The sequence below is a fragment of the Phaenicophaeus curvirostris genome, chromosome 4, assembly GCF_032191515.1.
Source record: "Phaenicophaeus curvirostris isolate KB17595 chromosome 4, BPBGC_Pcur_1.0, whole genome shotgun sequence".
NCBI lineage: Eukaryota > Metazoa > Chordata > Aves > Cuculiformes > Cuculidae > Phaenicophaeus > Phaenicophaeus curvirostris.
The window spans coordinates 38850441-38872402 of NC_091395.1; the positions used below are offsets into that span (position 1 = coordinate 38850441).

Here is a 21962-nt window from a genome sequence, read left to right on the forward strand (position 1 = left end):
GAACAAAAAACCCCCGTTGAATTCTTGTAGAATTTAAATTAGCTATCTTAGTTTACTATGTGAAGATTAGAATTTTTCATAGGGGGTCCTATAGCGCAAGCTGATTTCACAATCATTTTGTGACTTCTGTAAATTAAACAGTGACTTTGGAGAATACCCCTTTATAAATGGAGTATCAGAATATTGATCTATCTTTTGAGATCTTTACATAGTAAATTCAATAAAGAAGCAAAATATTTGTACTATCAGTTGTCTACCAAAAGTTTTCAATCATTCATTAGCCATGCAGGTCTGTCTTAGGACACCTAAATGATAGTGTCAATGAAGAACCATTTCCTCTAAGATAAGAGCTGAAATGCTTCTGATGATTCAGTAAATTTAAAATGCTATAGTAAATAAGGCAACATTGAATTTAATTCATGCATTTCTTTTTCCTTAGTGCTACAAATTGTGTCAAGTAATGCATCTCGTTCAAAAAATTCTTCTCTTTTGTTTGGTGGACAGTATCACTTGAGTTTTAAGTCATAGAATGTTCCTTCTGGAAAAGAAAAGGAACAGGATTTTTTTTTTGTCTAAATATAAAATTAATATTTTAATCACACAAATACGACTTTTGAACTCAATTACAGAACAGCAAAGTTTTCATTCCTGCAGATATTAAGATGCCTCTATGGTGCTTGCATTTGGATGTGGGGGCATGGGTGGAGAGAAGTTTTAATTACAAAGTATTGCTTTTATAAGGCTAAAAAGAACCTAGAAAAGATCTTAGCTTGCTTATAGGTTACTGCTTTGCTATAATAGATGTATTACTGTCTCATATATGAAAGGACTTTAGTAATTAAAACAGAATGGATATGTGATGCCTTTTGTAGTATACATTAAAAATGAAAGATGAAAAAGCTAGAGATTTTTCATGCTTTAGCAGATAAGTTGAAAAATTTCTAATTGGATGATCTTCAATTCCTATATAGTTCTTTTTTCTAATATAACAGAATCATTACAAATGCAGAATTTTAATAAGTTGTGTTTAATTGTGCACACTACAAGTGAAAAGACAACTCTCAGCTGTAGGCTGTTTCATAAGAGAAGAGAGTAAAGAGTGTAATCAAATTAGAGTGTATCACTTTTTTAATGCAAGTGTCCAAATGAGACACTTCATAAAAGTGAAGTGGTCTTCTGTTAATATTAGGGCTGTTTAGTACATAGGTTAACAGGGGAAGTTTCAAAGTCCAGACTCCCATGACACATGTCTAAATTTTAAAAAGATTATTTGAAAACTTCAATAATGATAAACATCTGTTTAACTTGAAAAATTATTTTTTTCCCTTGAAATGAGCATGGATGCTCCCATAATTGATTTTCTTCTTGTTGAAATTTGTTCAATTACTTTTATTTTAGTTTGTGTTATGGTACAAAGACAGTTACTGAAGTCATGCATTATTTTTCTTGCAATATGAAATACCAGAAGCAATCAAAATAAGGGAAGATGTATTTTGTGTAGTGTTACATTGAAAGTGTTGACAGTACTTCAGTACTAATATTAATTTTATTTACTAGCTTTTGCATCAAGTACATTTTTTCCAAAGTTGTATGACAATGATTTTCATTACATAAAAATACTTTTCCTTTAAAGGCTTCATTTACCAGCATTGCACTCATAGTGAATTTAATTTCATTTGGATTTTCTTCACTTTTTTTTTAGATGTTTCACATACCGTTCCATAAACTGCCTTCATTCTCACAGGATATTAAGTTAATTTGGATTTGCTGCACTGGTGTTAGTTCTAGAAATGTCCTGGATGCTTTTCAAGAGTAATCTTGGAATTTCTTCATGATTTGAACAATAACTGGGAATGTGAAAAAGCAATATTGAGTTCCTCAAATTTTTCATATTGATTGAATTTTCTCATACACACATGCATGCAGAACACGTGTGCTTTCACCTGTTCCTGGCAGGCTTGTTTCTAAATGTGTTAGCTATTTGTCTATCTTGAAGAAAAACCAGAACACATGCTCCAGCCCCAAACAAAATCCTATGACATACTTTTGAAACTGCCCACTCTAAATTTACTGTTTTATAGATATTTTGCATTGCTAAATAAATTAAAAGTGGCCTGGCAAGCATAGTGAAGCGGATTATAAAACCTCGCACTTTGTACTATATGACACAGTAAATGCATGAATATGTGTCAGATATTTGTGGATAGTGATAATCTGTAATGCTTCAGAGGATACACTGCATTTTCTTCAGATTTGCCTTGAACTCTTATACAGTGTTGTCCTCTGTTCTTCTGCCAGGTGCTATAGTGCATCTTGGTTGTTGCTTCTCTTCCTTCACAGAAATAGCAATTCAGAACTAATGCAATAAAGTGCTCTGTTTTTTTCAGGGTTGGAGTTTTTCCCCTCTCTGTTTTTTTTCTTTTTTTTTCTCTGTATTTATTCAAGTACAAAAGTATCTGTTATTCTGTCTCTGAGTTTCTGCACATAGTTGTAACAGAAATAATGTTTGAACAAGAGAAATGTAGAAATGTTTTTAACAGTTTATCAAAAATGACATTAGCTAATATGTTGGGACTATGATTAATGCATATTCTTCTGAGACTGAAATGAGAGAGATTTCTAGTATGAGTTTGATCTGGAAACCGTGTTTACATTTATGTCAAGGAAAAAGCCCCACAAAAACTGGCTTGCCAGCAAAGAAGTGTTATATCTTAATTGTATATTCTGAACACAGGATTCACTTTGCTGCCCCTTTCTGTCTCAATTCTGTATGTTTTGTACTCTGAGTTCCAAGTGTATTTTTCTTTTCTGAAAATGAACTCATGTGAATTACTCCTACCGCACTATTGCCATCTTAGTTCAGATGAAGGTGCCAACTGCTCTACTGCATTGGCCGTAACTGTCAAATAACTTCCGGTCCCTGACTTTGGATAGTCTGTCATATTTATTGCAGTCTTTCCTCTGAAATTCATTTTCATGTTAAATGCTTCTCTTACAGGGTGATACTTGTCATTCAATTTAATTGAAATGTCATGTTGACCTTTATTTGAAATACTCTGAACTTCTTATAGTTGTCCGAAGTTCTTTCTTTGATTCCAGATAAAATCCCTAAATTACCAGTGTATAAAAACTGCATGCTAATTAAACTTATGAAACTGCCTGTTAATTAATCTTGCAAACACTGTATGTTTTGCAGAGGTAGTTCGGCTGAGTCTGCCTGAAGATCAAAAACTAAGCACCACTACAGTGACAGTGGGACAAAGTGCTGTCTTAAGTTGTGCAATCCAGGGAACTCTCAGACCTCCTATCATCTGGAAGAGGAACAATGTCATTCTGAACAGCTTAGATTTGGAAGATATCAATGTAAGTAAGAGAAAGGTCTATTTCACAGATTATTATAAAAAACTTCATAAAGAATTAAAAAAGGGATATGTAACAAGCTCCATACTCCTGATGTTTTACAGAAAAGAAATGGAATTACATGCTTGTGAAACGTAGTCTATTTTTATTTTGCTGTGTTTTCAAACCCCTGTTGCCAAATATAAAGAAAACATGTTTCACAGATCAATCATTTAAAAGAATAAATATAGCAATAAAAGCACATGAAGATAAAATCTCAGCCTAAAACACTGTCAACAATATATATTCAGGATTATTCAGTCTCCAAACACCTAAATGAAAAAAAGAAAACGGTCATTTTAAGAAATGTGTAGTGGCTCAGTACAAACAGAACATAATAATACTCATCTTCTAGTAATCCAATAAAAATGTAATTTTTCTGAAATAAGCATTTTATACCAAAATTGCTTCTTTTGTTCATTCCTCCAAATATTCAGCAGTGTTTATGGACAACTTAAAGACGAGAAAGAAATCCTGCTGGGGATGGAAGCAAGGGCAGGTAGCCGAGAAGGAATACAGAGGAATTGTCAGAACTGTCAGGGATCGGGTTAGGAAAGCTAAAGCCCTGACAGAATCTGTCTAAGGATGTTAAGGGCAAGAAGAAAAGTTTCTATCGGTCTAAGGATGTTCAGGGCAAGAAGAAAAGCTTCTATCGGTATATCAGTGATAAAAGGGAAGACTAGGGAGAGTGTGGGCCCTCTCCAGAAGGAAACAGGATATGTGCCTTCCTTTTCCTTTCAGTACTTAAGGCAGTCCTTCTAGAAAGCTGTGGAGGAACTCTTTATCAGAAAATGTAGCGATAGGATGAGGGGTAACGATTTTTAAGCTGGGAGAAGGTAGATTTAGATTAGATATTAAGATGAAAGTTTTTACTGTGAGGGTGGTGAGACACTGGAACAGGTTGCCCAGAGAAGCCAGGGATTCAGTGTGTGCAATATCACCACAATAAAATATCTAGTTTCTTTATTTTTATTTCATTTTCCTAATAATGCTTTTATTTCTAAGGTGACAATTGTATTCACCCATCACCTTTTGTTTGTTTACTGTTTCTACATTAATTTTGTCTGCAAATTGAGTATCCTCACAGTGGTTCTTTGTATAATAAGGGGCAGTTTCAAAGCTTATATAGTTTGAAAGAAAGCTTTATGTCACTTAAGCAGCTTAGGATAAAACCAGAAGCCTCTGAAAAGTTCTCAGTTAAATAATTATTGCTTTTCTTAGTTTGATATTAATCAAAAGGCATATGTTCAAGAGTGTCCTGCCCATGTTCACAGGCTCCTTTCTGCAATATTTGTTAGCTTTCTGGAAATACTCATGATGCTCATAAATAATGGTTTGGAGTTCTTACTAATCATTTCTAAGTATAACACATGGTATAAGGTCTAGATAGAAACATGAACATGCATCTGGACGCATAAATAAAATGGAAATGATGAACGGGAATAATGAAGTTAACAGCTCAGTTTTAAACTCAATGAAACTGGATGAGGTGCTGAGGGGCATGGTTTAGTGACTGATAGGAATGGTTGGACGTGATGATCCCGTGGGTCTTTTCCAGCCTAATGATTCTGTGATTCTGTAATTCAGTCACTCTATTTGCAGATGTGAAAAGGACAAGAGTTTCCAAAGCCTAATATATACATTTTGAGGATGAAGAAAAACAAAAAGCGAAAACCAAAAAAACCCTTCTTGTTTCTTGTACAGGTAACCAGATATTGGTAGTGGTGACTGCAGGGCTGGCCTCTGAGGGAAGAGGCCAGAAGCCAGTTCCAGCTAGTCCCAATGGATCCATCATGGGGTGTAGCTGAGCCCCTCAGCCGCACTTTTGACGCTACTGGGAAAATGTTCAAAAAGGGCATAAAACATCAGAGAGAGAGAGGAGTAGAGAATGTTAAGAGTGAGAAACGACAGAGGAAATTCCAAGGCTAGAAGAGCAGGAGGTGGCCCATGGTGGAGCGCATAGCCACAGCAGCCGCCCTGGACTAGGTTTATCTTGAGTCTTCAGCCCATGAAGAGCCCTAGCTGGAGCAGACAAAAACTGTGAGGAGAAAGGAGTTGCCAAGAGAAACTGCCATGTGCTGACTATACCTCTCAAACCTTCTGCACCACTTGGTCATACAGAAAGGAGTTGGGAATGTAGGCCTGAAATTGAGGCTGAGGATGAAGAGGAGGAAAGCTTTTGTTTTAATAATGTATGTCTTTTTTTTTTTACACCGGCCAAATTAGTAATTACTTATTTATTTTAGTTGGCAATAAATTAAGCAAAATTTTCCAAGGTCAAGCCTGTTTAGACTACCATGGTAACAAACAATCAGTCTCCCTGTCTTTATCTCAGCCCACAATCATTTTCATTCATATCCCTCGTGTTTTCTCCCCCTGCCCCGATGGGAAGGTGGTGGAGAGGGAATGAGCAGCTGGGTGGGAGTTTGACTATTAGCCAAGGCCAGCCTGGCACAATACTGAAGTAGTTGTCACAGTTGGGAGAAAGATGTGTAGGTATTTGGCACTGGTGAGACCACATCTCGAATCCTGTGTTCAGTTCTGGGCCCCTCACCACAAGAAGGATGTTGAGGCTCTGGAGAGAGTCCAGAGAAGAGCAACAAAGCTGGTGAAGGGGCTGGAGAACAGGCCTTATGAGGAACGGCTGAGAGAGCTGGGGTTGTTTAGCCTGCAGAAGAGGAGGCTGAGGGGAGACCTCATTGCTCTCTATAACTACCTGAAAGGACGTTGTAGAGAGGAGGGAGCTGGCCTCTTCTCACAAGTGACAGGGGACAGGACAAGAGGTAATGGCCTCAAGCTCCGCCAGGGGAGGTTTAGGCTGGACATTAGGAAAAAATTCTTCACGACAAGGGTCATTGGGCACTGGCAGAGGCTGCCCAGGGAGGTGGTTGATTCACCTTCCCTGGAGGTGTTTAATGTGCGGGTGGACGAGGTGCTAAGGGGCATGGTTTAGTGTTTGATAGGAATGGTTGGACTCGATGATCCAGTGGGTCTCTTCCAACCTGGTTATTCTATGATTCTGTGATTCTATGATTCTCCCTCTACATGCTGACATCAATCTAAAATCAATGAAGATATAAATTCATCTAAATTATAGCTTCTTGTCCCAAGTGACAGGGGACAGGACAAGGGGGAATGGCCTCAACCTCTGCCAGGGGAGGTTCAGGCTGGAGATCAGAAAAAAAATTTCACAGAAAGGGTCACTGGGCACTGGCACAGGCTACCCAGGGAAGTGGTTGAGTCACCATCCCTGGAGGTGTTTAAGAGATGGGTGAATGAGGTGCTGAGGAGCATGGTTTAATGGTTGATAGGAATGGTTGGACTCAATGATCCTATGGGTCCTTTCCAACCTAACGATTCTGTGATTCTATGATTCTGTGTATGGAATTTTTGAAGACTCATGGGATGCCCAATTTCAAGTCTGATTGCAGTGGTAATCACATATTCAAACCAGAGTTGAAATTACTAGAATTGGCCAGATTTGATTATATTTAATAGAAGAAACTGGAGTGCTTGGAAGTCTTTTTAAGCCAAACTTATTTTGTAGATTAATCCTTTAATATTAACAATTTTGTTATGATTCAAATACAGAGAGCGACGGATCCAATATCCATAAAGGGAGACTCTAAAGTTAATACCACTCAAATATACTTAGGTGATAGTCAGCAAATATGTGTTTGTAGATAAACTGACACAGGGAGGAAAAAAGAGTCAGTGGAGTCTCTATTAAATATAAAAAAGAATGAGCGTAAAGACATGGAGTTAAATAGTGTACAAGAGGAGTCTCTTTTGTTCAAAATTTGGTTTACATTTCACTGTTTGCACTGATTTTATCCCCCTATATTTATTTCTAGATCTTCCCCTGGTCCATTTCTTTTTCTTTCCCTTGACATTTCTTTGGTCATTCCATACCTTCCTGAACCATGTTAATCCTATATTCCATGTTTTATTCTTACAGTTTCACATTTGCTTAAAGGTTGTTATGCAGCCATTATTTAGTATCCATTTTGGAAAAGTAATAAAAATAAAACCTTTGGGAAAAGGCAAGTAATTGGACAAAAGAGAGTGGTATTTTGTATTTCACTACAGAAAATGAATTTAGTACTTAAATATTAATTTCAAAGGAACAAATGCAGAGGGAAAAATAGTGTGCTCCAGTTTATGTCACAATTCAACCACCAAAGAATGTGTTGTACTTATTCAGGCAATTTTGAAAATTCAAACCCCCTAAATCCATGTATAATTTAAGACGTCCCCAGAGGCAATGTATTCTAGGCTTTACTATGACTGTGTTATAAACTACAATCATGTTTGCCTAACTCTGTGAATTGCTAATTCACTCAGTTATACAAGCACTACAGCCATATATCTCCAGACTAATAATATTGTGTAAATAGTGGTACATTTTCTGGAAAAAAACAAAACAAAACAAAACCAAAAAAACCCCAAAAAAACCCCAAGACAAGCACTGACCTGGGAGGATAGATAAATATTTTTTTTTCAGCAAAAGGCATCAGAGATCATCATAACTGGAAGTCAACACATACACAGGAAACCAGTCAAACCAAGCAGTAGTGACAGTGAGATTTTGTAAACTGTATCAAGTTCTTATACCTAGAAATTAAGTTTTTGCACTATACAGTTCTCAATATAAGTTAAGCTGTTCACTTCAGGAAGGGAAAACATCAGAACAATACGGAATCACAGAATAGTCTGGGTTGGAAGGAACCTTAAAGACCATCTTGTTCCAAACCCCTTGCCATGGTATGTTCTAGGGTTATGACTCTTAAATTCCTATGTTGTTGAAAAATAGTCAACTCTTCTACTGAAAAGGATATAGGATATATACCTAAGGCTATCAACTATGGAGTGGCTAAGAGCCAGTCTTAAATAAAGAATGTTAAATGGTCTAAGGGAATTTAAAGAAATAGTAAGAATTTTGGCTTTCAAAGGATGATACTAAAAATTGCATTTAATTAGTGCATTTAAAAATGTATAAAATAACTCAGAGAATGCTATCACGTGTAGTTAGATATTAATAATGTTACTGGTAATATCTGTTCAGTAATGTTAGAAGTCCTTAGTACTCCTCAACTCTTCTTATGATAGCTACAATTACTATTTCTGGAAGTAATGCATTTTGCTACTGATATTTGTCTTATTGAAACTTTTGTGAGTTAGGAATGAGCAGCATCCATCTGAATGAAACGATAAAAAACTGTATGCCTCTGCAAAACTTATTTAACCTAAATTGTAAAGTAATTATTGTGTGACTCACTGCAGAATTGATATAACAGGACATTCTGCTGATATTTTATTCCACCTCTACAAAGGCTTTTTATCTTGCTATTATCATGCATCTTAAGTTTCTTTCCTGTATTTCTACTTATCTCTTTTAATGTGTTTTATCTAACCTATTATTCATTGCAGAAAATAATTCTCATTATGGAAAATTTAAAAAGAGCAGATTTTTTCCTAAATGCAATATATACTACTTTTTTTAATGTTAGTTCATTCACATTTTTAACAGTTTTTATATCTGTATTTACTTTATTCTTACTCTGACCTTCTCTTTCAGTTTTGCATTCAGCTTCTTCTATGCCTGTCAGCAATTACGCTTTTCTTACAGGATATCTGCCTTCTGATCTTACATTTGTGTAAGATCTGCTTAGTTAACTTATCCCCATGTAAAGTTTAACATCTTCTAATGTAATTAAATTAGTAACTTTTTAAAACAGTGTACTTCAACTTCTACTTTTAAAAAAGCTCATGGTATCTTTCTTTATGCTACCTTCATGAGAAGCATGAAATATTTCCATTTTAGGTTTTTTTGAAGTTATGTATAGATTATCTTTCTCTCAAAACTTCTCATTTCTCCATCCTTTTAAAATTACTTTACAGATTAGAACTTTCACTGCATTCTCTTATTGATATATTCTCCCATCTTCCCCATGCCAAAAAAACCCCAAACCCAGAAACCACAACCCAAAATACCACAATGGAGATGCCAGTAAAATCTGATGTCCTCTGAAAGAACATGCATCTTTCCGTTATGGAGAGTTCTGCTCAGCAGTTAATGAGAGAAATGGTTTTAGATTGTTCAAAATGCTAAGCATATTTCCTAGAAAGGACTCTGGAAATCTGCTGTCTTCTTTTCCTTCCAACTCCTCATCCTTTTTCCCCCTGTTTTTTGCTCCTAAGAAAATTTTCAGGAGAACCTCATGAATTATTCTCCTTCGCATTGTCTTCTCCCGTGGGATAGTATGGACCTACATATAAACTTCTCTTTATGCATGGTTAAATCATTCTTTAAGGCAATGGTCATAAATATACGTGCCCTGTCTGCCAAGAATTTATTATTTTGATTTTGTATTTATGACAGAATCCCAGGTGAGCCAAAAATGTCAGGGAAGTGTGCCTCAATATTTTTTCCTACTCCCTGAAGACAACAACTCTTAAAAGTAAAAAAAAAAAAAAAAAAAAAATAGGATATAAGCTAGAGGACTTACATGTAAACAGATTTCTTCTTTCTCCAGCATCCTGAAAGAGGGAGTGCCTGCTTCCAGGGCTGGGTTCAATCAACTCAGTGACATTCTGAATTGGAGTAAGCTCTGCATATTCTTGCTCAACTCCTACGGAGGGTTTTATCCTCCCTGAAGCTTTGCCATTGCCCCTCTGATCTTGCAGAGTATTGATTTCAGTAGATATAATCATCTTGTGGACCATAATCCACTCTCATGCTTTCAACACTGTAACTGAGATAATCATCTGGTCCTTTTCCTATCAGAGGTTGAGGCAAAGTAATTGTTTCTTGCAGAAATGAGTGCCTTGTCTTGCACTACTCATAATTCTGTGTTCTAGAGCTGTTTCTGCTAATCATATCCAAAATAGCTGAGTCTGCTAGTAGTTTGTTTTTCAGAAGTTAAAAACGAAAACCTTGTCACAGTGAAAAGTCATATTATAGCATGTACATCGATTCCCTCTTGTAATGAAGGTATCCTTGAAAATAACTCCAGGCAAGCCGTGTTAAACTACCTGGAAGGCAATACTAGGCATTTGTGACATCTATAGATAGAAACTAATAAAATAGAAAGAACGGTGTGGATTTCTGAATTGAATGGTTCTACCAAACTGATTTCTTAACACTGCACATTAAACACATCTTTAGAAGAGCAGCTGAAATGATAGTTCTGTAATCCTAGCTGTTTATGATGGTCTTCAGTGTGAGCTGAAATATATGAATACCAAAGGTGTTCAAAACATTTCTTATCCTTGTTCTCCATAGATGTATCTTCCTGTAAGTTGTAGCTGATTATGTCTAGTTTCATTACGAATTCCAGAATACAAGAGTGATGCTTTTTTTTAGAAATTTCTAAAAGTCAACTCAGAATATAAAGGCAATAAATAATAATTTATTTTATTATCGCTGGTATTTTACAATGTATTTATATCCTGGATCAATTTTTGAATTGTGCATAGTAAACACTAATTAGCAGATTAAGTAGAAACATGGAAATATTTTAAGCAAGATAGAGAGCTAGCAATTTCATTTATTTTCCTTTCAGCAAACTGTCTTATAGGTATATCTTGATTTTTTTTAAGATATTAGTCATTCAAACATTAATTATTATTGCTCTACTGCTATAGTAAGCTGCACTGCTTTTTTCAGAGACACTAGAATTTCTATCACACCTACCTTTCTTTTCACTCTTGCCCATCTTCTCTGTATTTTAACAATAGTGGAAAGCTAATTTAATCTATTGTGTTATAAGCTTACCTCAGAATTTTTGTAAGCATTGTTTTTTCACTATCATAGCATCTTTCTTCCTCAATCCTTTCTTTTCAGTTTAAATTCACTGTTTTCTCTGTTCCTTTCTATACATGTATACAGAGATACAGGTTACGTCTGCACTCTTTTTTTGCTGATACTAGCAAATTCAAATTGTGCTAGGAATTCCTGATTTTATTTTTATGTACAGTTATATATTTGTTACATATGGTTATATATTTTTCTCTGTGGTATACATTCACTCAGCTGAGTGAAAAACATCACCATGTCTGCATGCTATTATTACTAGGTACATATTTTTCTAACTTGTCCATGTCATTTTGTGGTACTTTTGCTATCCTATTAGACTTAATGTTTTCCATAGCTTTGATAAGAATTGTGTAGAAGAGTTCTGTGGGATGCAAAATGAATGCTAAGAAGTCTCAAAAGGGCAATCTGGACTAGGTTAGAGATAGCAGGAAAAGTCAGTCCTTCTTGAAAGCATAAGGAATAGTCTTTGTTAATAACAGCATTTCGTGGCGCACAGCCCTGACTTTCCAGTCATTGTTCTAGTATATTAAATAGAAGGGCTTTGATATCCAAGAGTCTGTTTCACTGAAAAGAAAGACACAATTGCTTAAACATGAAAAAAACACAAAAACCTCTCTGTTCCTCCCAAGTATCGCAGGAGGAAGGATTAAGATAGGTAGGACATAATTACCTACTGGAATTTGGCTCAATTGTCATTTATAATATTTTAAAAACTAATAATACAATTTAAAAAAAACATCCAGAAGTGTAGTAAGGTATTTATTCAGTACTGTCTCAAAAAGAAAATTGCCACCCACCTGTAAAATCATCTGTACCTCCGCTTGGGAAAGTGACATGAAGCAAATTACTTATCCAGATCAAGCCTGCATAATTTTTGAGTTCTGACAGTATTACAACAGAAGATGACATCTGACGTGATTTTCAAGTGATGACATTTAAGATTTCTCTGAATTAAACTGCTCAGTGGCCTCTTTACCCATACTCCCAGAGCCATGTATAATTCGTATCTAAATTTTGTTAATGATGATCCACATTAGTACAGACTGATTTATCTTTAACTACATGAAGTTCTGTGCCATTTGTAAATGTTATCACCTTTCTGTGTATTCTTCCTTTCCTTATCATTTTTATAGCTTTTTTATATAGCTATCTTGATAATCTAAAGCTCCTTTTTCAACAGCTTCCATTCAGAACTTTTCCTGTTTCGATATAAGTTACCTTTGTACCCATGGTAAAAGTATTTTCATTATTCTATTAAAATCGGAAAATAAAATAAAAAGTTTTCCTAAATCATAGAATCGTAGAATCACCAGGTTGGAAGAGACCCACCAGATCATCGAATCTAACCATTCCTATCAAACGCTAAACCATGCCCCTTAGCAACTCGTCCACCCGCACGTTAAACACCTCCAGGGAAGGCAAGTCAACCACCTCCCTGGGCAGCCTGTTCCAGTGCCTAATGACCCTTTCTGTGAAAAATTTTTTCCTTATGTCCAGCCTGAACCTCTCCTTGCGGAGCTTGAGGCCATTCCCTCTTGTCCTGTCCCCTGTCACTTGGGAGAAGAGGCCAGCTCCCTCCTCTCCACAACCTCCCTTCAGGTAGTTGTAGAGAGCAATGAGGTCTCCCCTCAGCCTCCTCTTCTCTAGGCTAAACAACCCCAGCTCTCTCAGTCACTCCTCATAAGACTTGTTCTCCAGCCCCTTCACCAGCTTTGTTGCTCTTTTCTGGACTCTCTCCAGAGCCTCAACATCCTTCTTGTGGTGAGGGGCCCAGAACTGAACACAGGATTCAAGGAGTGGCCTCACCAGTGCCAAGTACAGAGGGAGAATAACCTCCCTGGACCTGCTGGTCACGCCGTTTCTGATACAAGCCAAGATGCCATTGGCCTTCTTGGCCACCTGGGCACACTGCTGGCTCATGTTCAGTTGCTGTCGACCAACACCCCCAGGTCTTTCTCCTCCAGGCAGCTTTCTAGACAGACTTCTCCTAGTCTGTAGCACTGCATAGGGTTGTTGTGCCCCAAGTGCAGGACCCGGCATTTGGCCTTGTTATACCTCATGCCATTGGTCTCAGCCCAGTGGTCCAGCCTGTTCAGATCCCTTTGCAGAGCCTCCCTACCCTCCAGCAGATCCACACTTCCACCCAGCTTAGTGTCGTCTGCAAACTTGCTAAGGGTGCACTCAATGCCTTCATCCAGGTCATTGATAAAGACATTGAACAGGGCTGGACCCAGCACTGAGCCCTGGGGAACCCCACTTGTCACTGGCCTCCAGCTGGATTTCACACCATTTCCCACCACTCTCTGGGCTCGGCCATCCAACCAGTTTTCCACCCAGGAGAGTGTGCACCTGTCCAGGCCAGAGGCTGACAGTTTCCAAAGCAAAATGCTGTGAGAAACTGTGTCAAAGGCTTTACTGAAGTCCAGGAAGACCACATCCACAGCCTTTCCCTCATCCAGCAGCCGAGTCACTTTGTCATAGAAGGAGATCAGGTTAGTTTGGCAAGACCTGCCTTTTGTGAACCCATGTTGACTGGGCCTGATCACCCGGTTCTCTTGCAAGTGCTTCATGATAGCACTCAAGATCACCTGTTCCATGACTTTCCCTGGCACTGAGGTCAGACTGACAGGCCTGCAGTTCCCCAGATCTGCCTTGTGCCCTTTCTTATAGATGGGCATGACATCAGCCAGCCTCCAGTCAAGTGGCACCTCCCCAGTAATCCAGGACCGCTGGAAGATGATGGAAAGGGGTTTGGCAAGCACATCTGCCAGTTCCCTCAAAACTCTTGGGTGGACTCCATCCAGCCCCATAGACTTGTGGGTGTCTAGCCGGGCAAGCAAGTCTCTAACCACCTTGTCTTGGATCGTGGGAGCCTCATTCTGCTCCTCCAACCGCTGGGGTTGTGCACAGAGGGAACAACTTTCCTTACTATTAAAGACTGAAGCAAAGTAGGCATTGAGTACTTCAGCCTTGTCTTCATCCCCTGTTACTGTTGTTCCCTCTGCATCTAGTAGGGACTGGAGATTCTCCCTAGTCCTCCTTTTACTGTTGATATATTTGTAGAAAGATTTTTTATTGTCTTTCACAGACTTGGCCAATCTGATTTCTAGTTGGGCCTTAGCCCTCCTGATTTTTTCCCTGCACGTTCTCGCTTCCTCCCTATAGTCCACCCAGGATGCCTGCCCCTTCCTGCAAAGCTCATAGACCTTCCTCTTCTTATTGATGTCTCTCAGGACTTCCCTGAGAAAGAAGGTTTCTTACCCCGCCGTTTATTTTTCCGGAACATGGGGATGGCTTTCTCCTGAGCTGCTAGGAGTTCCTTTTTGAAGAGTGCCCAGCCCTCATGGACTCCCTTGCCCTTAAGGAGCGCCTCCCATGGGACTTTTCCGACCAGCCTTCTGAACAGTCCAAAGTCTGCTCTCTGAAAGTTGAGCGCGACTGTTCTGCTAACCTCCTTCTTCATCTCACCCTGCACTGAGAACTCTATCATCTCATGATCACTTTGCCCCACGTGTCCTCCAGCCCTGAGATCCCCCACAAGGCCTTCTTTGTTCATGAAGAGTTGGTCCAGGAGGATGCCGTCCCTTGTCGGTTCGCTCACCAGCTGTGTAAGGAAGTTGTCTCCCATGCACTCCAGGAACCTCCGGGACTGCTTCCTTTCTGCTGTATTATACTCCCAGCTGATATCCGGGAAATTGAAGTCTCCCACAAGAACTAGAGGTAATGATCTTGAGACTACTCTCAGTTGTTTGCAGAAGAGCTCATCAGCTGCTTCTTCTTGGCTGGGTGGTCGATAGCAGACTCCCATCACAATATCTGCCTGCCTGTGGTCTCCTCTGATTTTTACCCACAGGCACTCAGGCAAAATAGTACAAAATATGGCAGTGCCTTTATGTGTCAGTACTTTTAATGGTTCTAATTAGTTTTGCTTGATTTTTAAGAAGGTTTCCACTTCTACTTCATATCTATATAGCTAAAATACTAGATTTTTATTGTAGTGTGTTTCATAGGGTTTTAGTAATTTTTATGTGTTTTCATATACCATGATCAATGATGTGGCAGTTTTACATGTCACGATCATAAAAACTGTCAAACATTAGAAACATTGGAAAAAATTGCTAAATAAAGCAATGGTGCTCTTTCTATATCTATTGTCTGGTCATGCTGCACCTCTTAGTTGAAGTAATAGTTTTGAGGATGGTCATCTCTACAGTCTCCTTATGGTTGTTTTCAGTTGGGCCCTTTTCGCCTTTTGTTATATTTGCTGCTCTGTCTTCTCCTGACTCATTTTGGCAATTCTTTACAGGTAATAAGATTGATATAACTATATATTTTCCCACAGTCTTTGGAACATCTGTACATTAATGACATACTTTGATAGTTACCTGTTCAATTTGACTCGTTATATCTGGACATGAAAGATTCCATTTTCTGTTTTCTACATTCCAAAACATTCTGCCAAGCCCTGATGGAGAATAAGCTTTTCGTCTTTCTTGCTCTTCACAGCATTACTTTTTTTCTTTAAAGCTCACTCTGAGCTCCATCTAGTTTGATAAAGAATATAACAGATGTATTCTTCAAAGTGGGTGGGAATTTAAAAAAAGGAAGATGCAGTTTTTGTGTTGGGGAACAGGTGCATCTAATTCTCCTTTTATGTATGCCTGGCTATCGTAGCACTTTAAACTCCAACCAGAAGAAGGGAAATTGACATAATGTTCCTAAATAAGATCTAGTTTGGCTTGGTATAAAAATTTGTGCTACCCTAAAGCAAGGAAAATTCAGACAAATTTAGAAAGGACCTCAGTTTTTATTATACCTTTGCAGGTAAAATGAGACAGAAGTGACTGGATTTTTGACAGTTACCCAAAGTTACTTAACAAAAGATTTTGTTTCGCCGATGATTAAAATTTTTCTTCTAGAACTTTCTAAGAATAGAATGCTTGAAGAGGGAAAAAATGAAAGATATTTATTTTAACATAAAATAAAATTCAGAGTATCATAGTAAAAGAAAATATTCTTCTCCACTCTTATCTGAAGTAGCTTATCTTGTCTGGTTTAATATCAGATTTGAATGTCTATTTATTCTAAAGACTTTTGATAACAACAATAGTAGTTCATTTCATTTCAAATTGCCCTGTTACTTAAATGAGATGAGACTATATGTTCCTTTGTAAAGCATGTGGTGCTTCCAGGCAAAAGTCTGTCTTTGCAGACCTGTTTATGTTAATGAGAAATAAAATGGAATTGCTGTACTTTGGCAAACTTGTATTAGGGCCATATTAATTTTGTCCACAAGATATTTTAAATTTTGGGCAGCAATCTAGCAAATGTTGGGGATTCTGTGAAGTTCTTGCTGCTGTCATAGTTAATGAAAAATAACTGAAATCCCATTATATCTTCATGTTTTTGACATGATATACATTAGTTTAAACATAAGACAAGAAAATAATTCATTAAGAAAGCTTTCAAGTTTATACTGTGAGTGTTAAAAAATTAACATTTAAATTATAGTAAAAGGAGAACATGGGGTGGGGGTAGGGAAGCTGCCTTTTCTCCCATCCTTCTTTGTAAAGATAAACAAGGTATAGTATATGTAGCTTCTTGGTTTGTAAATACCGCTACTCCTAATGAATTTTTTAGTCCATTACTGAAAAGAGTTGTTAAAAAAACAAACAAAAATTAAATACATGAGACAAATATAAACAATAATTGTGTCCTGGGAAGTGAAATTATTTTGGTACATCTCATAGAAACTTGAAGTCTAACAATGAGTTAGCTATTTTTGCAACAAATGCTTGTTATACTTATGTTACTTATTTTGATTGGCATACAGTAGTAAAACTGAAGCAGTAGATGTTTCACATAAGAGAGAACTTGTTACTCTCAATTCAAAGCCAGCACAAAAATGTAGTCATGACTCAGTGCAATACTCTGATTTGCATAGAAATCTTTCATGTCATTCATTTAACTGAAGTTTATGGTCTTATTTTCAACAGTGCAATTGCAAGTACTTGTGTTTTATTTTTTTAAAACTGTTATAATGATTAGAAAACATATATAACTCAATTAGGCACTTTCCTTCAAAATAATAGAGAGTTTACTATGAATTTTGCAAGTAGCAGGATATGGTAAACTTTATGTGCATAACAAATTCTGTAAGTGTTTAATAAGAACAAAGTTGCTAAATATCAGCAAGATTTCTTTGCTTTATTAATAATAGCCAGAAAATATTAATGACCACTATCTGCAATCCGTTTAGGAAATGGGGAATTTCCACCTTCATTTCTTTGACCTGAACACAGATTAGATGTAACAGAAAGATATGTATCAGGAAGAAGAACCAGAAATATCTTATAGATCATAATGTGCAGAAATATGTAATTTTGTTAGTTCAGCATTATGCTATTGTATTTGCAGATGAACAACCACCAGAAGACATTATAACTGTAGGCTTATTAACTTTCTTCGTAACATTTTGTCTTCATATTAAGAAAAGAATTGATGTCATACTTGTACTAGCTCTGGAAAATATGTTTATCAGTAACACAGTATGCTGAAACTTGTTTTTTTTTTTACAGACAACTTCCTGAGCACTGCAATTTGTCTTGTTTTGTACCAGGAACTTCTTGAAATAGCTTACAGTTTACTTGATCAGAAACCATAACCAGAGTATGCAGAGGGTATCACTAAAATGTATCATAACAATTCATAAAGGGGGAGGGCCAGGGGGAGGGGAAGGAGAGAAAAAGAAACAAACAACTTGTTCTTACATAACTAGTTTCAGTGGTTACAGTGAAAGTCTGACCTTAAATGGAGTCACCTTGAAACATAAAATGTTTCAGTACTTCTGCTTCTTTAGGGCCTCCTAGCACTTAGATATTACTTTGAAATGTGATCTGATACTAGTAAACTGCACAGCACACGCTTAGTTTCTTTTTGCAGATCTAGCTTGCAGTGTAATTATAAATACATCTACAATTAAAGGTGATTTTTTTAAAAATAAGAACAGTTTGGAGGAATTGTAATAATCTGGTAGTTAGGTAATCATAATAAATTCATGTCACTGGTTATGATGTGAAATTAAAAAATATGAGAAATTAATGTCAAAGAGCTTTATCTGATTAAATCTGATTATATAACAATTTGTTTTGTTAAAAAGCAGTATAAGTTAAATGGTATATGAGTCATTCTGAAGATCTCTGTGTGTAACATGAACCAATAAAAAAAGACAGCTGTATTGGAGTATGATGAAATTTCCATTTAAAATAAGCTTTAGCTACTCGGAGACTTTGAATGTCTAAATAAATTAGCAGTCATTATTGTGGATTCATAGCAAGGTAGCATGAAGTTACAGATTTTTCTTAGATGTTAGGGTTAGTGAAGTTTTATGGCTATCTTCAAGGGCTCTAGTACTTTGACAAAGCTTTCACTTAATGTGTAGCTTCTATCTCCCACACACAAGATTCAAATTCTCTTTATACAGCTATGTATAAAATAAAATTGTTATTCTCATTGATCATCTAGGAGTAAGGGGTTTTATGGCACTCACTTTTCTGTGTGGTCCCTCCAAGTTCTTAGGAAGCTTGTAAGGTTATTAGGTTTCAGAATAGAAAAAAGAGTTCTTAATCAACTGCTAAAGTTTGAAAAATAAAAAGATACTGCCTGTTTTCCATAGTATAATGGATATTACCATTTATTAGATGTCGCAATTCCCTCATGAAATTACTTACTGTATCCAAGAGAATAAAGGAGAAAATCGTAAATCTCTACTTATTTAAGTAGGTACAGTGTTGTTCTATTAATTCATAGTCACAGATGAATTTTTTTTTTCTCAAATTTTGCTGAATATAGACAAAGATTGTTCAATTGATCTAATGGTTTGGGCTCATGCATTACGATGTCTTGTTTTAGGAAGAGATAGTAAAGGGTGATCACTCCTTTGACAATTTGTTTTCACCTTTTTCCCTGTTGGCAGTAGAGTGATGCTAGCAAGGATACCTTGCTGTGCTGAAGCCTTTGTAGAAACCAGTCCCTTTTTTTCCTTCCCACTTCGCTCAGTGTTAAGAAACAGAGGGACTAATTAAATACCTACAATGTTTTATTGTGGCCAGAAAATTTGTTTGCATGGTCAGCAGAGAGACACGGGTGGTGAGTCAAAACAATGAGCAAAGACAGATCCACTAAATTGTCCACTGAAAGGTATTTGCTACCTTTAGCTTTCTTGATCAACTGTTAAAAGAAGCTTAGGAAAATTAGTTTCTGTTGACCAAAGTTAGCCTGCATTAATAACCAGGAAATGTTAACAGGCGTTACATTTTTCAGAATAGTTTCCTTTAAGATCCTGTCACCTCCTACTGTGTGTAATATACTACAACTTACTATATTACACTGTGTTCTTTCTTTCTTTCTTTCTTCAAGCTTGGTTTGCTTTACAGTTTTCTGTCAGACTGTTTCTTCAACCTGTGGATTTACACAAGATTCATGATTTGTTCATAATGCAGCCGTAAAATGAGATTGAGAGAAGGTATGCAGAATTTGTCCTTTGGAAATTTAGGTTTTGTTTTCCCTCTTTAGCTAGAAGGAAAACTTTAAAAATATTGGATTAGTGCCAAATGCCTTTATTCTCAGATTTCTTAATGGAATTTAATTACTTTCTGACGTGAAACAGCAAATTGCAGAGTTGCATTGCTCTGCTAACATGAACAGAAAGACTGATTACTTGGAAAGCAGGAATAGTAACTTTGACATTAGCATCACAAGCCTGAGCTGAATTTATCTGCCAAACCAAGCATACATTAATAATTATTTAAAAAATTTTTCCAATTAACCCTCAAAAGTTTATCTACTCTCTGTGTCCTTGTAATAATATAAGTTACAGATACTGAAGAATAATATGTAAATTATGAATAAAAGTGTAAAATTAGTATTGCTGGTACATCCATGAGTCGACTGAATCCAAATGCAGAAAGCGTGGATGGATATATAGGGAAAAAAAGAAGATTATGTACACTTACTTAGTTTTACAAGCAAATGACTGTTGTTTCGAAAATATCTAAATGGCTACAATTATTGATGTAGCTTTCCCTTAGCAGACCAATGCAATATTTTAAGTTTTAGGTGCAAATTATTTTTCTGATCATTTCAGAGACATTTGATTTTTTTTTGTTCATTTTCCCATAAGAAAATCAAGATTTCTCTTTAAACTGAAGAGGGGAAAGTCCCCACCCAAATTGTGTTGTCATTATAACTGAGCTAGTGTAAGTGTTATATGCATTATTAATCATCAGTTAAAAAGAAACCAACCAGCATGATTTTCCTCTAGTAGATTTGTTAAAGACTGCAATTAGAAATGCAGGTTTCATATGAAATGAAAAAGCTATTAATTCAAAATATTTGGTGCTTGCTAATCCCATTTATTAAGGACCGAGTAAGCTCATAATTTTCTGTCTGATGATAATGTAACTAAGAATTCACGTCTCTAGTTCTAATGTCCTAATTTCTGTATTCTTTGCTTTATTTTTCTTTTTAGTTTTTCCTTTTTTGTTTCTTCATTCTTCTTTCTCTGTCTCTCTTTCTCTGTCTTTTCTTTATTTTTGCTACTTTTTTCTTTTCTTTTTTCTTTTTTTCTTCTTTTTTCTTTTCTCCTTTCTTCCCTGCCTTCCCTGAAGTGTAGAGTTTTAGACTTAATATTTTTAAGTTCATTAGAAGCTGAAAATTTTAAGGCTAGGAGGTTGTTTCTTTTGACCTACATGAAACAAGTGACAAAATCAGTGCTGTGAAAGTGAGTACATGTAAATTGTAATGTAAAAAATCAACTTTTTATTATGTATCAACATTGAGGTACTAATGTTTGCTGGTGTTCCGGGAAACAAACATATAATTCATCAGCTGCCAGGAAATGAGCTTGCAGATGAGAAATTTCAAAATATGATTCTTAACTGGTTCATAGATCTCTTAAATACAGTATGTTCAGTTTTATAAAATGTTTGGATCTCTGTAAAAGCTGAGGCTGAAATGGTAGTTTTCACTTTGTGGGGGATTTTTTTGAGGGGGAAGGAATCTCTAGATGACAGAATACTCAAGATTTTGAGTGTGCAAGGTTTTTACACGAAGCAAAAAAAAAAGTTATTTAAAAGAGCAATATATTGATAATAACTATGGTGTAAAAAACTCCCTCAAACCAAACCAAAAAAATACTAGTCTTTGTGATAATGTACAAAATCAAGCAGTCTGTTTCATTGTACGTTCTCCTATGGAGAGAAAGCTGACTATAGTCTTTCTAGAGCTGCTAATGAAGAATTACAGGAAAAATATCCTATCATATGAAAAAAAGTTATAGAACTGAAGGAAATCATTATTGATTTAAAAACAAAGGTCACCTTTAGGTTTCTGTTGCATTAACGCTGAGACAATTAAGCAAAAATTCTCTGTCAAATTAATGTTTTCTTCCTATATTCCTTTAGTCATTTTTTTTTGACATGTATCAAGATTCTTAAATGTTAAGTCCTTCAACAGAATGGAGTTGCAGTGGAATCATTGTTACAATAATTGTTCCGTTCCATGCCTTTTATGCTTGACAAAAATAATAAGGGTTTCTCAGTTTAATTGTTGGAGTACCATGTCAGTTCTACTTTAACAGTAGGCTATTTAACAAAAATTGATCTTGTAGAAATGTTTTTAGGGTCACCAAATATTTTTTCAAGAGGTAAAAAAACCTCTTCTATATGTATTGCTGTTGACGTTT

General features: G+C 36.3%; 1 protein-coding gene across 3 annotated transcripts in view; it reads left to right on the forward strand.

Moving 5' to 3' along the window:
• FSTL5 (follistatin like 5) overlaps positions 1-21962 on the forward strand; it is a 286299-nt gene that overhangs the window by 198734 nt on the left and 65603 nt on the right. For all 3 annotated transcript variants that reach the window (XM_069855803.1, XM_069855804.1, XM_069855805.1), the window contains one exon: positions 3197-3363. In XM_069855803.1, the coding sequence (XP_069711904.1) occupies positions 3197-3363 (167 nt within the window). The remainder of the gene's footprint in view (positions 1-3196; positions 3364-21962) is intronic.